We start from the raw sequence: 24,645 nt of genomic DNA on the forward strand, positions 1-24,645 counted from the left end.
GCGCCCTGGCTGGGTATCAAGCTCATGCCCTAGTGTCTGGTGCTAGATTGATAGCACTCAGACTTTAACCCCTGCACTACCAGGGTGGTGCAGGCCATGCTACTCATGCTGTCTGACAAGGTCTGGGCATGAAGGAAAACCCCTGAAAAGTCAGGAAGCCCATGCTATCTGACAAGGTCCAGGTATGAGGAAAGTTTCTGAAAAGTCAGAAAACTCCACAGCTGGCTCCTGCTACTTCCTTTCATTTGTTTGTGGCAGTTATTGAAACCATAGAAATTTTCTATAAGCTTTAGAATAACACAATGAGTGTTGGCATTAATGCCAGTTTTGGTAATGCACACCTCAGTAGTTTGAAAAAATGTACCTTCCAACATGATTGATAATTAAAGGGTTTCCAATAATTCTCCACATCCTCCAGTTTGTAATTCAGTTACCATGAGTAACATTGAGTTCTCTAACAAACCATGCTTGATAGAACTGATGGAATCAAGCCTGGTAAAAGTCCCCACTAGAGAAGACCCTGAGGCACCCCCGGAGGCGAAATGGTCCGAGAAAACACACCACACACTGCTCCCATGGCACCGGGACCCTTTGGTTCTATATAGAAAATAGGAAGCTGTTCTTGATCTTACAGTGCCTGCTTAGCCTTGTTTTAGTTACCTAGCTTGAACGCATAAATCATGTTGCGTATAGCACCTGTTTCTATTTTCTGAATAACATACATCACCTAGGAAAATATGTAACCAAGTTAATGTAACCAAGCAACCAAGTTAATCATAGACTGGGAAAATTAAGAAAGGGTTGTGGGCACTGATTGATAATCATTAATAAATTCTGAAACAATGTAAAAATAAAATCAATCATGATTGCATGATGTAATGATCAAATAACAATTTCTGATGTATAAATAAAGCTCCACTAAGGTTATCAGCAGGAGATGTCTGCACCCTGATCAAGTGTCAGTGTCTCCTTACTACCTTATCTACCTCATCTCCCCCTCCCCTCATCCCTCTACTTGGCCAACACTGTCTCATCCTTGTGAGGACCCCGCCCAGGTCGGAGCTGGACTCCGGCACCAGGGAGACCCATTAGCATTTTTTTTCTTTTTTTTATTATTTAAATTTTATTTTTATATTTCCCTTACAATTACAACCCCCTTATTTTGACAAGCCCTCATTTCCCTGCCCCCCATTTCCCATAGAGGGTCTCTGGTTCATAGTTGTTTGTTGATTTTGATATTTTCTTTCTTATAGTTATTCTTTTTCCTGGTCCCTTATTTAAGTTTTCTAGATTCCTGCTATGAGTGAGACCATCTGGTATTTTTCTTTTTCTTTCTGGCTTATTTCGCTGAGCATGATCCCTTCCAGCGCCATCCATGTTGCTGCAAATTGCATGTGTTTATCTTTTTTGAATGCTGAGTAATATTCCATGGTGTATATGTACCACATCTTCTTGATCCAGTCATCTATTTTTGGGCATTTGTGTTGTTTCCAAAGCTTAGCTATTGTGGAGAAAAAGGAACTCTCCTGCACTGCTGGTGGGAGTGCAAACTGGTCCAACCACTATGGAGAGCTGTGTGGAGATTTCTTGACCTACTAAACAGAGAGCTTCCATATGATCCAGCAATTCCACTCCTAGGTATTTACCCAAAGGACACAGAAACATCAATTCCAAAGAGCACCATTAGCATTTTTAAAGGCAAACATATTCAACTCAATCATTAAAGGCAGTTAAGCAGATAGAAAATGCAGGTATGGCTTTGCTTTATAATTGTTACTGACTGAACGTGTAGAAAATAGATTGCTTAAGCAAGGAAGTCTCCTTTTATGGTAATTCTCAGTGCAGAATTCTGGAATATTACTCTTTGAGAAGACATACCACTTTCTCTCTATGATTACTCAATAGTAGTAAAGAATTGATGTTCCTAAAAGTACATTTTGGGTGCTTTGGCTCTCTCACCTCTTCCATATATTCCCTAGCCTTTATGGTAGAGCATTTTGTTTTTATAAGAACATAGAAAGAGAAACTCTTTTATGGAAACTCCTAGACATTTTTACACACTGCTTATTCATCCATGTTTTCAAAGAAAACGCCAGACAGTACTGTTCTTGGAAGTCAGGACAGTCCATCATATGATTAAGATGGCAAAGTGACAATAAGAAATTGAGCAAAATCTTGAGATGTGAGCCAGAGAGTAGAAAAAAATCTTTGTGACCCAAGATGCCAGACTTGCTATCAAAATTCTCATTTTGTATGTTCCTTTATTTTCCACTTTATAGTTTCCTATTGTTTAAAATAAATCACAGGGTTATTTTTAAAAGTAAACAAATAAATGTATATTTCTGCAATATCGGGGCTATCATTCTGGAAATTTCTCCAGGAGAACTATCAAATTGATACACTGAAGAGTAGACTCTGATTTACCATATCCCCCAAAAGATAATAAAGATCTTTATTAGAATCGCCATCTCCTAAAAAATTAATCTAACATTAGATATAGTTATAACATCTTTTTGTTGTTTTGAGACTGGTTTGCAAGAATGGAGATTGTGGCGGTGGGTTTTGTAATTGATATATGATGATGGTTACACATTGAATCACAACTCATCTCTGCAGCTGGATTCTTAGAACTCCCTGAGGAAATAACTAAACTCAAAAGAAAACAGGCAAGGCTTCAGTAGGAATGGGAATGAGAAAACACCAAGTCGGTGTATAGACACTGACACAAATATGGTGAAAACATGACTCATTTTTCAGCCAGAAAGAACCAGGTTCCACAGCTTCTAAGCCATTAAACCATGCATGTAAAAATGCAGAGATTATGTTGTATATGGATTCAACTTACCCTAGTTACACAATTTACAGATGACTGGGGCTTTCACCCATCAACCTGGCTTTAATTATTTTTTCTCATTCACCTGTTATTGATCACTAGACCTTCATTTTGGAAGTCTCTGTGTAGATGACAAATTATTATTATTATTTTAAAAAGATTTATTTATTTATTTTTACAAACACTGGGTACAGTCAGAAGCACAGGAGGGTGAGAGAATTCACCAGAGCCAGAGCGGGGAGCAGAGCAGGCAGAAGGACCGAAGTACACTGCTGAGGGGAGCAGCGGGCGGCAGGAGAGGTCTGCACGCCATGTGGGACCCTACTCCTGTGGCCGGGGAGCAGCCGGGGATCGAGCCGGCGCTGCAGAGGCCGCGGGCAGCTTCACAACCCAGTGCTCAACCGCTGCGCCACCAGGGAGGCCCCAAATTATTATTTTTTATAACAGGCATTAAACCTGATAGACAATTGTTAATCTATTTAAAACTTCAACTAGATTGAGATTTTTTTACTGCCTCCCTAAACTACTATGCCCAAACCCTATCTTCTCTGTGCTCCATCCCCTCCCCCCTTTCCCCTATTCTCTCTGGTAACCATTAATTCTTTTCTGCTCAGTTCATTTTTTTTTTCTTTTATTGTTTGCATGCCATTGGTTTTTTGGGGGTGTTTATATTCTGCAGATGAGGAAAACTATCCGAAATCTGTCTTTCACTTGTTGGCTGATTACACTCAATATAATAACCTCAAGGTCCTTCCATTTTGTGGCAAATGCCAGCATTTCTTTCTTCACAGCTGTATAATATTCCACTGAATATATGCTCCATAATTAAATGTATCATTCATCTGTTGAAGGGCACTTAGGTTGGTTCCATGATTTGGCAACTGTAAAAAGTGCTGCATAGGTGTACATAGATCTTTTTGTGTTAAATTTTTCATGTTATTTAGATAGATACCTAATAGCAGTATTACTGGGTCAAATGGAATTTCTATTTTTATTTTCTTGAGACATCTTCATATTGTTTTCCACAGGGATTGTAGCATTTTGCATTCCCACCATGTTGGAAGTTCCTTTTTCATTGCAACCTGACCAACATTTGTTCATTCCATTCTTTTTATATGGGCCATTCTCACAGGGCTAAGGTACCTCCGTGTGGTTTTAATTTGCATTTATCTTATAATAAGTGATGTTGAACATTTGCCATATGTTTATAGGCCATATGAATGTATTTTTTAGAGAAGTATCTATTGAGATCTTTTGCCCAATTTTTTAATTAAGTCATTTGTTTCTTTGTTGTTGGATTGTGTAAATATTTTGTAAATTTTCTAAATTAACCCCTTATCAGTTGTATGGTACGCAAATATTTTTTTCCCATTCTGAAGGTTGCCTTTATGTTTTTGTGATGATTTCTTTTGAGATACAAAAGCTTTTAAGTTTGATGTAGCCCCTCTTGCTTATTTTTGCTTTCATTTCCCTTGCTGCTGGGGTTGTATTCCCAAATACATCTTTGTAGTAGATGTCCTGTAGTGTGTCCTCAATATTTTCTTTCAATTACTTTATGGTTTCAGTTCTTACATCCAAAGCTCTAATCCACTTTGAGTGGGCTTTCACATATAGGTCTTGCTTTATTTTTTGCCTAAGGCTATCCATGTTTCCCAACACTATTTATTAAAAAGGCTATCTTTTCTCACTGTGTGATCTTTATTACTTTGTTGAAAATTAGCTGTCTATATTGATATAGATTTATCTCTGGTCTTTCAATTCTGTTCCATCGGTCTAACTTTGTTTTTTTCCAGTACCATATTGTTTTGATTGTTAGTATGCAACATTCTTTGAAGACAGGAAGTGTGTTGCCTCCATTTTTCTTCTTTACTCTTAAGATTACTTTAGCTATTTGGGACCCTTTGTGGTTCCATATAAATTTGCTAATTGTTCTATTTCCTTAAAAAAATCACTGATATTTTGATAGGTATTGTATTAAATTTGTAAATTGCTTTGGGTAATATGACCATTTTTATGATGTTAATTCTTCCTACCCATGATCACAGGATGTCTTCCCATTTCTTTGTGTTTTCTTTTATTTCCTTTGATAGTTTTATAGTTTTCATTATACAAGTCCTTCACCTCCTTCGTTAAGTTTATTCCCAGGTATTTCATTCTTTTGTGATTGTAAATGAAACTGTATTCCTTGTTCTTAATTCTTCTGATACATTGTTTACATATAGAAATGCCACTGATTGTTGTGTATTGGTTTCTGCCACATTACTGGATTAATTACTTCTAGAAGTTTTTTGTAGAATCTTTTGGCTTATCTACATATATTAGCATGTCATCTATGAAAAATGACTGTTTCACCTCTTCTTTTCTAATTTGGATTCTTTTTGTGTCTTTTTCTTGCCTTATTGCTTCAGCAATAAGGACTTCCAGGACAATGTTGAATAACAGTGATAATAGTAGACATCCCTGTCTTTTTCCTGTTCTCAGTGGAAATGCTTTCAGCTTTTCACCATTGAGTATGATATTGACTGTACATTTGCCATATATGACTTTCATAATTTTTAGATAGTTTCCATTTGTTTGGGGGAGGCTAAATGGACATTGGATCTTGTCAAATTGCAAATGGATATTGGATCCATTTTTTAATCATAAATACATAAATGGATCTTGTCAAATGCTTTTTAAGCATCTGTTGAGATGATCATGTGATTTTGTCCTCCTTTTTTGTTGATCTAAGAGATGACATTGATTGAGTTAGTATATTTAATCAGTGTTGTATCCCTGGAATGAAGCCTACTTGATTCTGGTGGATAATTCTCTTGATATGTTGCTGTATTCAGTTTGCTAGGATTTTGCTGAGAATTTTTGCATCTACATTCATCAGAGATATTGCACACTTAACACTATAACTGCCCACGATGGCCATCACATCTCTGCCCTTGCCTTAGCTGCCTCTTGTATATGGCTGGGATATATAAGAGCTGTTGGTTTCCCTTCATGGGGCATTTGTGAGTTCACGCTAAAGTCCTTCTTTCTGGTGTAGAGCATATTATGGAGTCTGGCCTGGCTTCACCTACTTATGGTGGCTAAGCCATTACAGTTGTAGGGATCCCAATTTCCTGAGTCAGAGCCTGCCGAGCTTCCACTGCCCTAGATAGGCCAGGCCTACTCTCTTATCAGCAAACTTCAGTATAATTTCATAATGCCCTGGGTTTCCCTCAGTGTGGTTTGGGAAGTGCACCCCAGCCCAGGCATGTTCCCCCCTCGCTTCCTCTTATTCTTTCCTATTAGCAGCCACCTGTCTTAGTTTGGAAGCTCCCTGGAGACGTCCTAGAACTGTAGAGCTGGGTCAAGCATCTGGATTTTCCTAGGAGCAAATATTAGTGTTTTTTCTCTAGTTGTTTTCAAGGGAGAAGGTGACTCTAACCTCTTTATTCCGCAATGTTGTGGACGGATGACAAATTAGAGCATATCTCAATAACATAAATTGCTTTGTCAGGTAGGCCACAGAGTGATTCTAGGCCACCTTCTTACAGTGTGGGTTTATGACTTTAAAGTCTTTAGATAAGAAAAACCATAATGGGTTAGGATAAAGTTTGAGTTAACCACCTAACAAGACTGCTTCTATTCTTTCCCACATCAATTGATAAGATATCTTTACAAAATTTTTAGGCCGAAGCTACAGAAACTGAGAGCAACTATTCTTTCAATTGTTCCTGTTTTGTGACACATAAATTCTTACATTTCTAACAGCTGAAAATAGCCTTTCTTATTTATCCCATTCCAGCCTTGGTATTTAGAGGTCTTTGTTAATTTATTGTGTTATGGAAAAAAATTCTGAAATTTGGAAATAAGATTTCTGCATAACTTTTCAAAACCATACAAGAATATTACCTAACAAACCCATATATTAAATCTCTCCCCAGGGAATGACATTTTGTTTTGTTTTGTGTCTATTTATTACTAATGTTGTCCAGCCTCTGTGAAGTTAGATGTTAATTTGTGGAGGATGGATATGTGCAAATCATTTTTGTCCATTAGTCATACAAATGATTTCTGTCCAATAGAATAAAATAACATTATGTGTTACAATTTTGTTATCCCATGGGATGCTAATCAATTTTTATCTAATTTTACAAACTAGTTCCATTATATTTTTTTCCTACTGTCTACCTATATCTCATATTTTCTTCCTTTGAATGAGTTTTATAACCCCTCTAGATCCCTCAATAATGAATTAAATAACTCATTTGACACTTTCTGACTATATAGCTATATATATGTCATTATTTTAAAATAATTTAAAAGTGTATTTTGATAATAATAACATGAGTCTATAACTTGAGTAACTAATCTTTCTGGGAACTTAAGATCTCTTTCCTCTCACTGTTCTTTAGAACTTTCTCTTCATTCCCTCCTCAAAAAAAAAAAAAAAAAAAACAACAAAAAAAACCTTTTTGATCCCAATTTCAAGGCAGTTAAACTTCAAAACTAAAATATTCTACCCCCAAGAAAAAAGGTAAAATGTGGGGCCTGAACTGGATGGTACTACTTTAGCCCCAAGAAAGATGCCTCCCTACAAAAGTCAAGGTTCCTTCAATGTAAAGCAGTGTATAATGTTTTATAAGTTGTGTATAAAATGTGAATGGCACAACTTATAGTCTAGTAATCACTTATAAAGGAATTTAGACTTGGTATCACAAATTACACAAATGAAACTTTTAGTAAAGCAGTGTGGGAAAGAACATTTTTATCCTAAGTAATGCAGGAATGTAATTTCAGAAAATATAGTTTATGAGAAAATATGTATGCCATTGGGGCAACAAGTGAATTATCGCTCCAATTTTATTACTGGGAGAATTGTATAGTACTTAGTAGAAGCTAAAAAAAATATTTAATGAATGAATGAATGGCACAGGGAGAGAAGAGGTGGTGAGACATAGGAAGAAATGAATGGGGATGAATGGTAAGCATACACAGTGGCACCTCTGCCACACCTGCTCTGCCACTGGAAAAGCTAAATCCCATCATTCCTGCCAGGTAAAGTTTTAGTATGTGAAGTGGACCTAAGAGGCAAGAGAGATTATGAGACAGTAGTTACCTGTATTGACTCTACTGTTAGATGGGCTGATTTTGAACTCCATTTCCACCACATTCCTATGTGATTTTAGAGAAGCCATTCAACCTCTATAAAACTCTAAATGCTTATCCAGAAATGAACTAATTGAGACTCTAATTGTGAGCTTAAATAAAGATAATTCATAAATGTGAATAATTCTTAAATGTAGCTGTCACCATATATTAGCTGTTGTTTATTATTATATGATAGGATAGGAGTGGTTAGTGGTAGGTTAATGAAAGAATAGGATTGAAAGAGCCAAGACATTGAGCTTAGTCTGCACCAAATATTTAGATAACTAAGGTCCTTCTTACTGATTAAAAGGCTTGTGTAGCATAAGAGGAAAATATAATGCCAGCGGTCACAGTCTTTCCAGTGTTGACCTAGTTAGACCTTTAAGTTTCATGAAGAGAGGTAAGTCCTAACCAGATCAAGTGCCAAATGAAAAGAGGAAGACAGTTTAAAAAAATGAAAAGATTGATTCAGCAGAGGATTTAGTGCATCATGTTACACCACATCCTGTTATTTCTGCAGGACATTAACCAGTATCATGTGTCCTAGAAGCATAAGGAGAGGTAAGACTAACTTTACTCAATATCAGCAACCATTGCCAGAGGTAATATCCCTGCATTTGTCAATGCAGCCATCAAATGGTGAAGATAAATACAAGTGAGAAATCTTGTAACCTCAAAAAGTGGAGAAACAATAAATGAATTTGAGCATTATGAAAATAAAGATTTATATTTTATATTCAACTATAATAATGAGATTAAAAACTCTTTAAGAAAATGTTTTGATATATTTGCTGTGTTATTTCTGTATACTTCCCATTTCCCCAATGTGCCTTTACTTGATTGGTTTAAATATTGTAACCACACCATCTAAGATTTCTATGATTCATAAGTGTGCTTGAATAGATTTGAAGCTAGTTCATAATTTCAGTATTTACCAAACATTAAATACAAGCTTTGTATCACAGGTATCAGCATGATTAAGGCAACCAGGTTGGTAAAACCGCTCAGAAATGACAGCTCTCAAACATGGAAATGCGCATTTGGGCATTAATATTGCTTTCATTGGGGATCTCCAGTTTGGGACTCAATATCACATACTGCTAAATCAACAGACAACCCATTATTCTGTCATTAAATATCAGGGTTTTTCCATAAGCCCTGATGTTGGATTAGTTGATCAGTAACAAGGGAATCCTTAAATTACACACCACAGCAGAAAGTTCTCATGTTAAACACGAAAAAAGTGCTTCAATTCCCACATCTGCTGTGGGAATCTGGGGAAAGATATCTCTTCTGAAGAGGAATGGAATGAAGGTCTTGTATAGATCATCTGAGAGAAAGAGGGTTAACAACATGCCTGGTTGTGTGGGCAGCTGTAGCTTAAGAACCATCAACAAGTCAACTAAAGTTGCAGCAAGAAGAGCCTTACAGCTGAATGGATCAGCTCTATTAGCAAGTCTTCCTGTGATAAGAAGAATAAAAAGGAAAAAGTGAAAGAGATTGCTTTCAATGATTAAGAAAAAGTCTCAGAGCATGTTCACTCCTCACGTAAGGCAAAACATGGGCCTAGCACTGAGGAAGGCAAGACAAACGTGAAGCATAAGCACACTACCACAGCACATCATCCCTATGAAATGCTGATCTGGATCCTGATACAACAAATATAATGGGTCAACTTATTGACTGCCTGGAAACTAACACCCATGAAAATAGTTTAGAATAAGGAAGCCTATAAAAAGTAGTTTAGGATAAGGTAACATATAATGTCATGAGTCATTTCTAGGGGATTACAGATTTTGTAATTTAATGTCATTTCATAGACCTACTGCCCACCTAGTTTACTATGCACTTATGTTTAAGGTTTTAAACATTGTGTACTTCAGGGTTGTATGGTATCTCACAGAGGAGGAAAGGGAAGACACATTTCCCTACCTCAAGTATCACTAGCCCTACATGGAATTAGTGGAAGCACCCTTTCCAAGGCTGCCAAAGTGTGAACCAAGATGCTCTGTGAGTTAAAAGGACTGAAGAGTTTATATTGAGCCCTTCTATGCCTGCTGGTCTGACCATTCCATGTAGAGATGATGGGACAGCAGTTAGATTGCCTTTCTTTCTATATCAGAACCCTTAGATTAATACTTATTTGAAAGGGAGGGAGACCTAAGAGTTGTGGGAACTGTCCAAGGTGGCAATGGAGGATCATCTCAGGGAATTAATTCGTCGGTCAGTACCTATGGGCACCAAATTTAAAAAAAAAAGGATATTTTTCCCTGGTTAGAAGCACCACTCTGTCTTTAGTAGATTGGTAAATATCTTAGCCACATATTTAATATTTATATGCTTAGACTTCTTTAGCTTTCTAGGCACACTATTCTGAAGTTTGGGCTATAGTTCAAGACTAGTAATTGGAGAGGGTAGAATCCTTCACATATCAAAAGTCATGGTGGTAGTTAAGGACTACACCTTTCTGGAAATAGGCTAAGCCATCCTGGAGAAATATAGGAAAAGAATCAATTAAAAGAGGAGAGTGGTGAAAATCTGACAACAAAGTTCTCCTCTACAGGTTGTTCAAAGAACAAAAATATATAACTAGATCAAGAAGATATGGTATATATACACAATGGAATACTATTCAGCAATCAAAAATGATAAACTCATGCCATTCATAGCAACATGGATGGAGCTGGAGGAATTATGTTCAGTGAAATAAGTCAAAAGGAAGAAGAAAAACATCAGATGGTTTCATTTTTAGGAAAAATATAGGTGAACCAAAAAGGAATCAGGAAAAAATAATAAATAAATAAAACAAAATTAACTGGCAACTATAAATCAGAGACATTCTGCTGGGGAGGAAAAGGAATCAAAACAGGGGAAGGAAGAACACAAGGGACTATGGTACTATGGTGATGGTTCATGGGTGAATTGGTGGTGGGAGTTTTATGGGGACTACACATGAGAGAGAAAGCAAATATTGTACAAAAATGAAAATGATGTGAATATATATAAATAAATTTTAAAAAAAAGACCAGAAATTTTCAATGCCCTAAGACTGTGACCTTACTATTAAAAACTATCAAATGGATATTTGGAATCTGGATAAGAAAGGACAAGAAAAGGGAAAAGAAATGACATAAAAGGGAGAAAAAGATATTTATGTTAAATTCTTAGTATCTACCAAAAGCAACAAAAAATGTAAATATTTTATGTGCTGAAGATAAAAATTTTTCATGAGGACAGTGAAAAGGGCAGATTCTAGTAAACCAAGTTTACTTAGAATATTGAGGACAGATGTGCTAAATTCTTCAACCAATCTGAAATATTTATTCTTATACTATGTCTATTTTTTTTAAAGATTTATTTATTCATGCATACAAGAACCTAGGTACAGGCCAGATGCATGGGAGGGTGAGAGGATTCACCAGAGACAGCAGGGAACAGAACAGGCAGACTAATGAAATACACTGCTGAGGGGAGCAGCGGGCGAGAGAGGAGAGGTATGCCATGGGATCTAACCACACCTGCAGAGGCTGCGGACAGATTGACAGTGCTGTGCTCAATTGCCTGTGCCACCAGGGGAGGCCCTACTATGTCTATTTTTAATTGGGTTGTTTGTCATTTTTTATTGAGTTGTATGAGTTCTTTATATATTCTAGAAACTAGATACTTATTATATGATTTGAAAATATTTTCTCCCATCTTGCAGGGTGTCTTTTCACTTTCTTTACAATGTACTTTGAAACACAAAAGTGTTTACTTTTTATTTTTTTTAAAGATTTATTTATTTATTTATACAAGCACTGGGTACAATCAGAAGCGTGGGAGGGTGAGAGAATTCACCAGAGCCAGAGCAGGGAACAGAACAGACATACTGATGAAATACACTGCCGAGGGAAGCAGCGAGCGGCAGGAGAGGTCCGCGCCATGTGGGACCCTTGCTGGCGGCCAGGGATCAAACCAGTGCTGCAGAGGCTGTGGGCAGCTTCACAGCCCAGCGCTCAACCGCTGTGCCACCAGGGGAGGCCCAAAAGTGTTTACTTTTGATGAAGTTCAATTTATATTTTCCTTTGGTTATTTATTTTTCTGGTTTCACATATAAGAAAATATTGCATAATTCAAAGCAATGAAGTGTAACATCTATTACATCTATTTTTTTGCCCAGAAGTTATATAGTTTTAAGTACTTATATTTATGACTTTGGTTCATTTTTAGTTAACTTTGGACATAATTCAATACTTCTGCCTGTGCACCACCAGTCGTCCAGTCTCAATTGTGGAAAAGACTATTCTTTCCGCCCATTTTATTATCTTGGCATCTTCATTGAAAATAAATTGATCATAAATGTTTGGATTTATTTTCTGGACTCTCAATTCTACTGCACTGATCTATCTATCATTCTTATGCCAATAATACATAAAGAAAGCCTTGGATTAAAAAGTCTTTATTACTGTGGGTGGTAAAAAAAAAAAAAAAAAAAAGGTTTTGTAATCAGGAAAGCTGTGTGCCCCAATTTTTTTTTCTTTCCCAGAAATGTTTTGGCTATTCTGGGTCTCATACATTTCCATATGAATTGATATCTGCTTGTCAATTGGGCAGAATATTTTTAAGGCCTCAAACCCTATAGCATAGTAAAAGGATGTTTGTGGCTAGACATTAAAACATTTAAAGTTTTAGTGCATACTGGGCTATCATCGATTGGTTCTAAACAATTCCTTTAGCTTAAATAGGAATATTAACACTGGGGCTCGAGAAATTTATTATATCAGGATAAAGAAAATGAGATTTTATGGATTTTTCCCAAAAACATCTGTGTACCGTTCCATAATTTCTTGGTGAAAAGTAACAACAAATGCATTCTGGGAGAAAATGTCCAGTATGAGACTATGTCAAATATGAAGTGACAGCAACTTCTCTCCTTACCTCTGTCTACCAGTCCCACTTAAGCACAATTGGATAAATGTATTAACAGTTCTACTGATTGGAATTTCAGCATGTACTATGAGTCAGATGATGACAAAAGGGATACTGAAGAGTTTTTCAGTTTAAATTTTTTTTTTTTCCAAGGAAACTCAGAATGAAAGAATCTGAGCCAAAACAGAATAGGGAAAATCTTAGAGAAAAGCATCTGAGCTGGATAAAAATTTAATCATTCTAGAAAAACCAAATTTTAGACAGATTAAGCAGAACCAATTTTTCCCCAAGTATAATCTTTAATTCCAGCAGTACTGCTATACAATTTTAATAATCCAGGAAGGGAACGGAATCTAAAACTGAGATGAGTCTAAATTTAATTGGTTGATTGACATCAAATGGCAGAAGACATCCAAAGCAAATGAGAGACATACCCAGTGAATATAAAACCAGAGAGACTGAATTGCAAACCTTGTTAATCATGTCATGTACAATTAAGTTAAAGCTGAAGAATTAATAGGGTAAGCTATTGTAATTTGGGGACAGGTTTATGCAATAGGACACTGTTTCTGAAATACTAACCGATGTGTTTCCTTTCAATCTTACCAGACAGATTCAGCAGATTCTGACATTGTTACTCCAGGGAGCCTCATTGTACCTAACCTAAAATCTGCAAATCATCTCCATTCAAATGTGTACTATCTATCCGTTTTCTTGAAAAATTATAAACTTCCTTCCTTTTGCCACCGTGGAATACCTACTTTTAGCATTATTGAGGAATAATGCTGAATAACTCAAACTTGTGAGTAAGAGGAACCCAAATAAAACTCCAGCAGAGCAGGCTACTAAAGTAGATGCAATTAATGAGGCAAAATACTGGAGAAAATGTAGCACTACAGTTCTCTGGTCAAAGTTTGGACTTGTATCCAGGCACAAAATAAAACCTGAGACTTAGAAAAAATTGCTTGTTGTATAACTAACAGCTGGATCATTTTACCAGCAGTCATACAGTGCTAGATGCTGCCGTTATAGCATAGAAAGAGTAAAGAGTGCTTGGTAAATATATCCAGTTTTCAGGTGAGACGCAAAATAGAACCCTATAATGTGTCCCCAAAACAATGAATATACCCTAGGATAAAATTCCAAGTGAAATAGAAAAATAATCCATTATGACAGGGCCAAAATAATCTACCAGTAATGTATAATGCTTCCAGAACAAAAGTCAATGCTTTTCAAAGAAAAAAACATTATTCCAACTCCAAACAAGGTTGCATATACAATGTAATTAAACATCAGTAAACACATAATGAAACAGGCACATAGGACCCAAATTTAAGGAAAGAAGCAGTCACTCAAACTAGACCTAAGGTAAGTCAGATGCTAGAATTTACAGACAAGGATTTAGAGCTACTGAAAATTAATCTACTAATATTGAAAATTAATCTACTGATATTGATTATTATCTACTAATATTGATTAATTAATCTAATAATATTTCTATTAATATTTTCAGGGATTTAAAGGATAAAATAAGATGAATAGATGACATATTAGTAACAACATGGCAACTATAAAAACGTAGAAATTTATAACTTAAAAGTACAACTTTAGAAATAAAAAATTCACTGAAAAGGACTGAAAAGTAAGCACAGATACCAAAAAAAAAAGAACAAAGAATATATAGTTAGTAAACACACAATAGACTTAAAGTTAGCAACATCAATAATTACATTCCATGTAAATCACCTAAAAATCAACTAAAATAAAAAGACACAAGAGATAACAAGAGCTGTCAAGGATTTGGAGGAAAGGAAAGCCTTATACACTTGCTAATGGTGGGAAATAAAATTGGTACAGACACTAAGGAATAGGGTATGGAGGTTCTTCAAAAATAAACTTACTAAATGATCTAACAATCTCAATTCTGTTGAAAGAAATGAATTCAGTATCTGGAAGAGATATCTGCATAGTTCATCTGCATTGCAACTTTATTTATAATAGTTTAGACTAAGGAACAACCTTAGGGTCCATTGATAGATGAATGGATTAAAAAAAATCTGAAACAGGTAGGCACACAATGGTTATTCAATCATAAAAAAGGATCGAACTCTTACTATTTGCAATAACATGGATGGATCTTGAAAGCATTATGCTAAATGAGGTAAGTCAGAAGACAAATACTGTGTGATATCACTCCTATGTGGTATCAATGACAAAGTCAAATTCATACAAATAGAAGAATGGTGAATGCTAGGAGTTAGGGGCTGGGAGTATAGGGAGACATTATTAAGTTATATGATAAATAAGTTTGGGGGGTCTAATGTACAGCAAGAAGGAGGAGGAGAAGAGAAAGTAAAAAAAAAAAGGAAGAAAGTTCTTAAAATCTACTCAAACTAGTAAGTGAATATAGTAATATTTCAGGATATAAAATCAGTATATAAAAATTAACTTGATTTCTTAATCTAGCAGCATATAATCGGAAATGAAAAACTTATTTACTATAGCACCAAAATCATAAAATATTTAATAAATTCATTAGAGATTTAGAAATAGAAATTGAACATCTCACTAAAAGATTGTGAAAGTACTACACAATGTAGTATAAAACATATCAGAGAGGTAAAATCTCCAAATAAATGAAAAGTTATCTATGCCATGTTTATAGATGGGGAGATTCAGTACTGTAGAGATGAAAATTTTTCATAAATTGACATACACATTCAATGTATCATCAAATATGAATCTCAGCAAGCTCTTTTCGGAAAAAAATTGTGTGTCCCTTATAACATTTATATAGATAATTACCCATGTTTTGAAAGAGAAGAACAAAGTTGGAAGAATCCCACTATCTGTTTTCAAGACTTACAGTTTAATAAGGACACAGTAGGATTGGTGTAAGGAAAGATTAATAGATCCATGAAACCATACAAAGTACAGAAATAAATACACATTGATTGAATTTGGCAATGGCTCCTAGGAAATTCAATGGAAACAGATTTCAAAAAATGTTGCAAGAATAACTGAATATCTATATGGAAGTAAATATGAAGGAAGAAAATACAACTACTGCTTTGAAATACTCATAAAATTTAATATGGCACGATATTCTGTGATCATGTACTTCATGTATTTTGTACTGCCTTAATTTATTATTTCATTTTCAAATCAACAAGAAAAAATAATTGATAAATTTCATATTAAATGTTCACAACTTACATCTGTTACAAAGAACTCACTTTTTCATATTCAGATTGTGAGAGAAACCAACTTTGGTCCATTTCTAATTCACTAGCTTCTACTATTTTTGTCTTTTCTGTGACATTATCTTTGGCAATAGTATTATTCATCAGTCTGGTTCTCAAATTCACACTGGGGACAAAAAAAAAAAAAAAAAAGCTGTTCCCAAGAACATTCTGTTCCAAAGATGACTTCTAATTTGGTTTATTAATATTGAATTTTTTGAAACCAAAATAATTTAAAGAAAAACATTTTATTGAAGTGGTTGGGACAGTTTATGCTCTAGAGGAAGCCAAGATTTAATATCCCAACTAGTTAATAAATACTTACAGTTCAACATTAGCCAAAATTTCTAGGATTCTGTGACTTTAGGCTTGGCATTGTAATACCTCTTATGTTAACAGGATCATTTTCCTAATTCCCAATTCTTAAATACTATGATATTTCCAAAATGCATATAAGTAGTAATTCACTGGAATTAATAAATTTATGAAAAGAGTTGTGACAAGAAATCAACTACAAGTTTCTATTCCTATTTTTCTCTCTTTTTTTTTCTTTTGGTTTATTTTTACATAAAGTACTTTTCCTACATCATTGTCCAATTTTGGACAGTATTTGATTTCTCCCCGCCAGGTGTAGTCTCTGTAGTTCACCTACTGCCACAGCACCCATGATCCATCACCACCGTCCCTCAAGCTCTCCCCCGCCCTTGTCGTATGCCTCAGATCTATGGTCAGTATGTCACAATTATTACTATTAAAACAGCAATCAATGAGGTTCTAATATGCATTAAATGAGAATGACAGCCATTTTTCAGTTCATGCACACATGAACCAAAATTAAAAAAGAAGTTGTGAAGGTGACAGTGGTCAAAAACAGGACATTAAGTAACCATCATTAAAGCATTAGAAGTTTAACCTCCACAGAGGACCTCTGCAGTATCAGACAAGCAGCTTCTCAAAAAATTAGCTAAGCTCTAAGATTTTATTTTTGGTGGTGGTGGTGCTGTTGCCTAAGATAATAATGAATATTTCCTATTTCTGAGAAGTCCCAGGTTTAGGGAAACACTTAAAATTTTAATCATCTAATTTTTTATATATGTATCATCTCTTGTCAACAAAACCTTTCACAGACTTGCACAACAAAGTAACTAGCAACTCCATTCATCCAGGAGGTGACAAGGAACAGCCCATCTATGGTGACTTGAAGCTTAGCTCAGTTTGGACTCAATCACAGTTCATTATCTACTTCTTTCTCAAACAGATTTAGTACATAATGGACAACAAAGAAAATTAGCTAATAGAGGGAAAACAGACTTCACATTTTACAGTAAAGCGGAGGCAATTCTGAAGGCAAGTTATTCATTAAATGACGCTGTCACTTCATTGGACTGCCAAGTCCAGTGTGGAAGGAGATCAACGGCACTGATACGCAAAGTTAACCCGAGAGTAACTGATTTTTCATTTCCTTTTGCATACAAGCAAATAATTCTATCCTCCACTTAATGCTTACTGATTGATACACTCTTAAACTGATATCCTTGATATTTTAATCTAGTAATTATACCTCCAATTACCGTTAAGAGTGATGCTTACAAATAATATAAAGAATAGTAGATATAAAGGAAAATAGAAACTTAGAAATAGAAAACAGATTTTAAGACTTAGGTCCTATACTAAATCAAACAAAAGTCTGATTTGTGGGAAGAGATCAATTTAGAGAAACATTTCTACATTGTATCACTTAATCAGAATTTTCCCTTATTTACCTCCAACAATCTGTATGTTGCAGAAAAAAATGAAGCTTGGTTGCTATATTAGTTATAGAATTTTCTTTCAATATCAAATAATCTTATTGGTTTCTGAATATTCTTCTGAATAATTCAGATTTCAAAGACTGAAAATATTTTTTTTTAAAGATTTATTTTTATTTATTTATTTTATTTATTTATACATGCACTGGGTACAGTCAGAAGTGCGGGAGGGTGAGAGAATTCACCAGAGCCAGAGCGGGGAGCAGAGCAGGCAGAAGGACCGAAGTACACTGCTGAGGGGAGCAGCGGGCAGCAGGAGAGGTCTGCGCGCCATGTGGGACCCTCCTCTGGTGGCCGGGGAGCAGCCGGGGATCGAACCGGTGCTGCAGAGGCTGTGGGCAGCCTTGCAACCCAGCGCTCAACCGCTGAGCCACCGGGGAAGCCCAAAGACTGAAAATATTACTTGAATTATTCCTAAGAATAACCGAGAAACAATATCCAACAAAAGGGAAAGCCAATTTAAACAGAGGAATTTAAATGGTTAAAGATAGGGCCTCCCCGGTGGCGCAGCAGTTGAGTGCTGGGCTGCAAAGCTGCCCACAGCCGCATGCAGGTGAGCATCCCACATGGCGCTCAGACCTCTTCTGCCGCCCACTGTCCTCTCAGCAGTGTAATTCGTCGGTCTACCTGTACTGTTCCCCCTCTGGTGAATTCTCTCACCCTTCCACACTTCTGACTGTACCCAGTGCTTGTATAAATAAATAAATACATCTTTAAAAAAAATAAAAATAAATGGTTAAAGACAATAAAACACCCAATCCTTCCTCCTTAACTTTAAGATCCACTAGTAACTTAAAGAACACTCAAAGTGAAAATTATTGTTATCTGCCATCTGATGTTCTGATTGTTTGCTACTGAACTTGGAACTTGTGGGTGATTATGCGAGAAAATAAGCTATCAACGTTCATCTTAAAGAGCTTAGACTTGACTTAGACTGAGGAATAATAAAAAAAATTCTGTCTCATGAGCTAGTTAATGTAAGTACATTGCATGCTGAAAGACCAAAGGTGGGAAGGCTACATTTCAATTGACTTGTCAGAACACACTTTCCCAGAGAAGACAAGTCTTTCACTGGTCTTAGAGAGAAGGAGGGGGATTTAGAAAGCAGGTGACTGTTTCAGACTGATTAACCTACACATTTCTTGGATGTTTGACATCATTGTGGCCTCAGAGACCAGGAGTAGATAGACTGAGGATTTCAACAGCTTAAATTAAGGTGGTTGGGCAATACAAGTAAAATTTTTAACCAGATGTGGAGAACTCTGGGGTGTTTGCCAGTGACTGTGAAGAAAGTGGTTTGGAATCTGGAAACCATTAAAAATTCCTGTGGCAGTATCTCTAGTGCTTGGATTCCAATCCTGGATTTTGCACTTAACTCTTTTTCTGGCCTTATTCTCCACAGCTGAAAGATGAGGACAGGAGAATCTGTCTCAAAGAATCAATATGAGACTCAAAGATAATGAACATGATGATGTTTTTGGAAGATGCAAGCCATTAAGAATGGGTAATTCTAATTATGTTATTCTGTGGTATTAAGATTGAATTTCTATTGCTTTTGACAAACAGCAAAACTTTCAGGCTATCAGTCTGTTGATGTCATTTTGTGCAGGGAATCTTTGCACCACCACATTCCTATTTGTCCAGCTAGAATCGGATGTGAGCAACTAGCTAGAATGACTTCAATGAGAACCAGGTGAAGTGTACCCAGTGATTCCTGATTAGGTTAAGTAATCCAACTACTCACTTCTAATGGGGACTTTCTACTATCTCCTGGCCTGCTAGTGAAAAATGTTTTTTGTCTTATATTCTGTAATTGTATATTGTGTAATTACAAACAATACATAGTAATTTGATGCAGAGTGTAAACCAGGTGAAGCGTGCATTTCTGTAGGAGTGTCAGTAGAAACTAGAAATCATATCTCATCACCTTCTCTGATCTCTGACTTGGTGCCAGAACTAATTCATATGTTTATTTATATTTAAAATAGTTGCTTTGGAAATAACACACAGACACACACACACTCTCATACACACAAACTTAATTACCTCATTAAAGTCCCTCCCTCCCCGGTCATCTTACACTGGTTTAGTCCCTGAAGTAAAGTTTAAGTTATTCGCCAAAATTTTCAGTCTCATTTTTGAAGTATTGCTACTATACATGAGTGATGTTTATCATTTGTCTTTTAATATATTCTAATTTCTAAAGAATCAAATCTTTAAGCTTATTCCCAGATTACCACTCCCCAGAAGGATGAAGGACTGCATTAGCTGAGTCAGGTATGATGCGGACAGTAACAGGAAGCTGTGCGGGACTAACTTCTTAAGCAGCTTCCCACAGAGTGAGTTCAAAACTCCCAGTCTTTCTGAAGAAAATCTCTTAATTTTCCTTTCAGACTAAAAATTCTAAAATCTATGACACCTCTTCCTTGCTCACCAATAGAGATGATGTTCTGTCACAGAAGATGTGTGAGGGAGCTAATAAAATTCCCCATGGTCACAGAAACAAGGAAAAGAATTTCATTCCATAACAGGTTTCCCATTGTCATGACCCGTTGCCTTTTGGAGCCTACTGTGAGGACAAAGGTATTGAGAACAATCCAGAACAACTTATTAGATGTTCATGAAAGAAAGCCTACGTGCCTTCCAATATCATAGCTGTGCTCCCACAGAACTGTGCTCCCACATGCGCAGTTCTGACCATTAAATCCTCGGTGTTCTAGGTAGTTCCACAGGTAAGAGAGAGGTAGAGAAAGCTGGAAGCTACCTCATTTCTCAAGTTCAGGGAATAGTTCTGGATTCACTCCCTAGAGCAGGTCTGTGGAAATAGCCTTAACCACACCACTCATGGTAAAGTGGGATAGTTTCAGAAGCTTGGGTGTGGCATTCTCCCCTCCCAATAATTGATTCACATCCCTAAACCAAACTTCCATATGAATCCCTCAGACATACCAGCCTCCCTCAGTTTCTCCAAATTCGGTCAATTATATATGCCTGTCTAGCGTCTGGAGCCACAGCTAGAGCAGGCTGGCTCCCTGGCACTGCTATAGGCTGAACTTACCCTATTCCATCCCACCGCCAACACATACCATACCTCATCCAGTTCAATAGCGTATTGAACTCCCGGGCAATTTGCTGGGTGATTTTTGAAGAGATTTTTTTCCCAACCACCTCAACATACTTGCACTTTCAAAATTATAAGTCTTAAGATTCCCAATAAGCAGACTTGATTTTGGAAGCTGTTCTTGTCACTGACTTCTCCGTATGACGATAGAGAGATTTCATCATACTTGCTTTTAAGGTTGCTTCTCTGGTTGAATTCCAGAGAAAATCAAACAAACTCCATGGCCCTAGAACGGCATGCCTGCAAGCAGGAGAGGAAGGGCTTTTCGTTTATGTAGTTCTCACAGCTTACATTTAATAACAAGTTATTATTATTAGAAATTTTCTAAATTCCAACCTCCTGCTACCTTGGGTCCTCTTCCTCTTTAGATGGACAGAACGGGCACCTGCCATGGGGCTCTGCTCCTCAGGAGAAGCAGACCTTCTCTAGACCTGGCTGGCCCTGGGTCTAGAGTCCCCGCAGGGCGTGCCTCGCCTCTGGCGGGACCAGCCGCTCCATCCACCGCCCCAGGCAACAGCGTCCACCTAGAACCGGGTGCAGGCAGCTACTCCCACTACCCAGCCCCCTCCACCCTACCCTTCTTCGCCGGCCCCCTCAGTGCAGGGAATTTCCCAAGCATCCCACAGACTGAGTTTCCTGTCGGGGGGAGGGGAGGGAGCGTGGAGGGTTGAGTGCAGATAAAAGGGATGCAGAGGACTCGGGAACGCCAGTGCTCTGGGGCTTCAAATCCTCGCGCTTCCTCCAGCCTGCTCAAGCCTCGCCCACTTTCTCCGCGGCTATGAGTCTCCGGCCCAACCAGGTTGCCGGCGTTCCCCACCTGTCCGGCTCGCTGTGCGCGCTCCTCGCGCTACTGCTGCTAACGCCTGCCCGGCCTGTAGCCAGCTGTAAGAGCGCAAGGCACGCGGCGCGCACCGGGGCCGAGCGGCGCGCCAGCCTAGTCCAGCCTGGCGTGCTGGAGGTGCGGGAGAAAGGGCTCTCCCAGGAACCTGCCTGTAACGATACGTCTCTTTTTTCCCCCCCGCAGCTGGTCCTGTTGCAGTTGCTAATGTGCGAGAGCTGCGTTGCAGTTGTTTAACCACCGCAACAGGAATTCATCCCAAAATGATCAATACTCTGCAGGTGATCGCCGCAGGTCCGCAGTGCCCCAGGGTGGAAGTGGTGTAAGTCCTCTTAAACTGTGATTATTTCTTGTGAGCTTGGCAAGAGTGATGTCCCTCAGCCTAGGTCTTCAGCCTCTGCAGCTCAAGACCTCGTCCTCTCCTTTATCATTATTATCTTTTTCTTCTTTTTTCTTTCTGCAGAGCTACCTTGAAGAAACGGAAAGGATCCGTGTGTCTGGACCCAGAAGCCCCTTTGATCAAGAAAATCATCCAAAAATTTTTGAACAGGTAACCCAAACTATGATTTTCATGGTTTCTTAGTCTCTTTGGAGAGTGTAGATTTCTCTAGGTCCTTATTTTTTGCATAGGATTTGGCTACCACAGTCTAGACTATATTTAGAATGAGATTGTTCAGGAACAGAGGGGAGAAATCTGGAATGTCCTGGGAAAATTCATGGAAGCAATCTTACCTGTAATTCCCAAAGAGGTTACACAGAGATCATTACTAAAATGTAGGGGATTTTTGTTGCTATCGTCCTTGACTTCATCTTTGTTATTGATCTTAAGTTCTGTTTTGAAAACAAGTTGGAGTAGAAAGGAGTGTGGAAATTTTGTTAAACTTATAAAATTATTTTCTCAACAGTGGAAACAAGAAAAAATGAAGAGAAAGACCATGCGTTGAAAATCACCCAGGTTTTCTGCTGAGAGGAATTTTCTTCGGTGAAACCTGGCAGTTCTTCATGAATTCCCAGCTTTCAAGAGAGGGTAGAGGAAAGGATCATAAGCTTTCTGCTCAGCTTATGAAGGGTTGAGCATAGTATTTCTTGCTGTTTATTTGCTGTTATTTTATCTGTGTTGCTTGACATCTTTGACAATTGATTGAATTGTGAATCAAGAATCACCAGCCATTAATTTTTCAGGGTGATTATTTTATATCTAAAATATATTCCTTACAGTGTTACTGCAACAGGTATGCATTTAATGCATAAATATTTTATTGGAATGCTGTATTTGAAATAAACCATTACCCATACTCTTCTGAGATAGAAAAACAATAACAGTTCCTTGGAGAATGTTAGAGAACTTCGTTACTTTTGACCCTGGCATGCTATTTAAGTTATATCACATTAAAAAACTGGGTAGATCATAATTATCTCTGTAGAATATGTTCCTTATTTAGAACTTTTAAATGTATAAGTTCTATAAGGGCTGATATATTCTTTTCCTATAACTTTAGACATTTGATGTCTTCTTGGTATGGCATAGTGTCATGACTTATTCATTCACGTTTGATTTTATTTGGTATTTATGAGCTATTGTATTAGGAATACTATAATTCCAGTCATTACATATATGTTTTGGATAAATGAAGAAGCTAGGAAATAGATGAATTCCTTATTTCATGTTTATGGAAATGCAGTCTTTTCATCTTTTAAATAATAAAAGTAAACCTAATGATCTGTTCTCTAAAAGTTTTAAAAACATGTTTTGGCTATTTGAATATAAAGTCAGTATTTAGTGTCCAATAAAACCACAGAATTGTTAAGATTTTAGATGTCTGTAGATGTATCCTTTTAATATTTTGACCATTTTTGTTAACAATTATATATGCAACACATTTATTATGTTAAAATTATGTATTTTATTGCATGTCTCATTGGCTTTTGTTCTTTGGAAAAAAATAAAAGATTTGTGAAATTTACTCATGTTGTTTCTTCCCTTTTATAATACCACAAAATTTATTTATTTTTAATTCTGCATTATTTAAAAAATAACTTTGTTTCCCTTTGGGAAACAAAGTGGACCCTCATTTCTCAACGCTGTTGCATTATTAACTTTTCTACAAGCTCACTCCCCTTGCAGTTACTCCTTCATAATACCAACAGCCCTTGGTTCTTTACAAAATGCAAATAGGCAAGATTTCTCTATCATCAATCCTTAATTGGCTCCCTATATCCTAGACATAAAAGATGTACAGCTTGACAAATAAGATTTTATGTCATCCTACTCCTGATTTCTCCTTCAGCTTCACTTTTCGCTCACACTTATGCAGTCAATTTTGTTGCTTACTGGTGTGTTCTTTCTTTGATTCAGGCCTTTGCATCTGGTAGGCCTTATTCTACCAGGAAGGACCTCATGGGTTTTCTGCCTATAGGAAGACATTTATTCAAGCTTCAGATCCCAGTTCAAACAATACCTACTTCATGAAGTTTCCTTTGCAGAAACTTCATGAAATTCCCAGGAAAACTTATGGTTTATATTTCCCATATGATATTTTAGATATTTGGATTTATTTGAATAATAAATATTACATTGCTTTATTTGCTTCTACATTTCTTTACCCTACTCTACTAAGACATCAATCCTATTTCACTCATCTGTCATCTCCAACATCTGACACCAGTTGACTTAATGAATTAATAAATTATCCTGAACTTCAGATTGTTTAGTATCCTAAATCAATAAGTTGACTCCTGGTAGGTGTTTAGTAGATCGTAATTCTTTT

The 24,645-nt window shown here is 36.8% G+C and overlaps 1 protein-coding gene across 1 annotated transcript; it reads left to right on the forward strand.

Moving 5' to 3' along the window:
* The first annotated feature begins 21,744 nt into the window (after positions 1-21,744).
* On the forward strand, positions 21,745-23,748 carry LOC119260329 (C-X-C motif chemokine 6-like). Its single transcript, XM_037529307.2, has 4 exons — positions 21,745-21,923; positions 22,064-22,199; positions 22,341-22,427; positions 22,783-23,748. Exons 1-4 carry the CDS (start codon positions 21,818-21,820, stop codon positions 22,799-22,801), a joined length of 348 nt encoding a protein of 115 aa, XP_037385204.2. The 5' UTR covers positions 21,745-21,817; the 3' UTR covers positions 22,802-23,748.
* Positions 23,749-24,645: the final 897 nt, after the last annotated feature.

The sequence above is a fragment of the Talpa occidentalis genome, unplaced genomic scaffold, assembly GCF_014898055.3.
Source record: "Talpa occidentalis isolate TD23 unplaced genomic scaffold, MPIMG_talOcc4v2.1 talOcc4.6, whole genome shotgun sequence".
In the NCBI taxonomy this organism is placed as follows: domain Eukaryota; kingdom Metazoa; phylum Chordata; class Mammalia; order Eulipotyphla; family Talpidae; genus Talpa; species Talpa occidentalis.

Bases quoted from the DNA above. Each gene is read 5' to 3' on its own strand.
- LOC119260329 (XM_037529307.2), top strand. From the start codon at position 21,818: ATGAGTCTCCGGCCCAACCAGGTTGCCGGCGTTCCCCACCTGTCCGGC. The intron at 21,924-22,063 runs GTAAGAGCGCAA...TCCCCCCCGCAG, and splicing joins TGCCCGGCCTGTAGCCAGCT to CTGGTCCTGTTGCAGTTGCT. The intron at 22,200-22,340 runs GTAAGTCCTCTT...TTCTTTCTGCAG, and splicing joins TGCCCCAGGGTGGAAGTGGT to AGCTACCTTGAAGAAACGGA.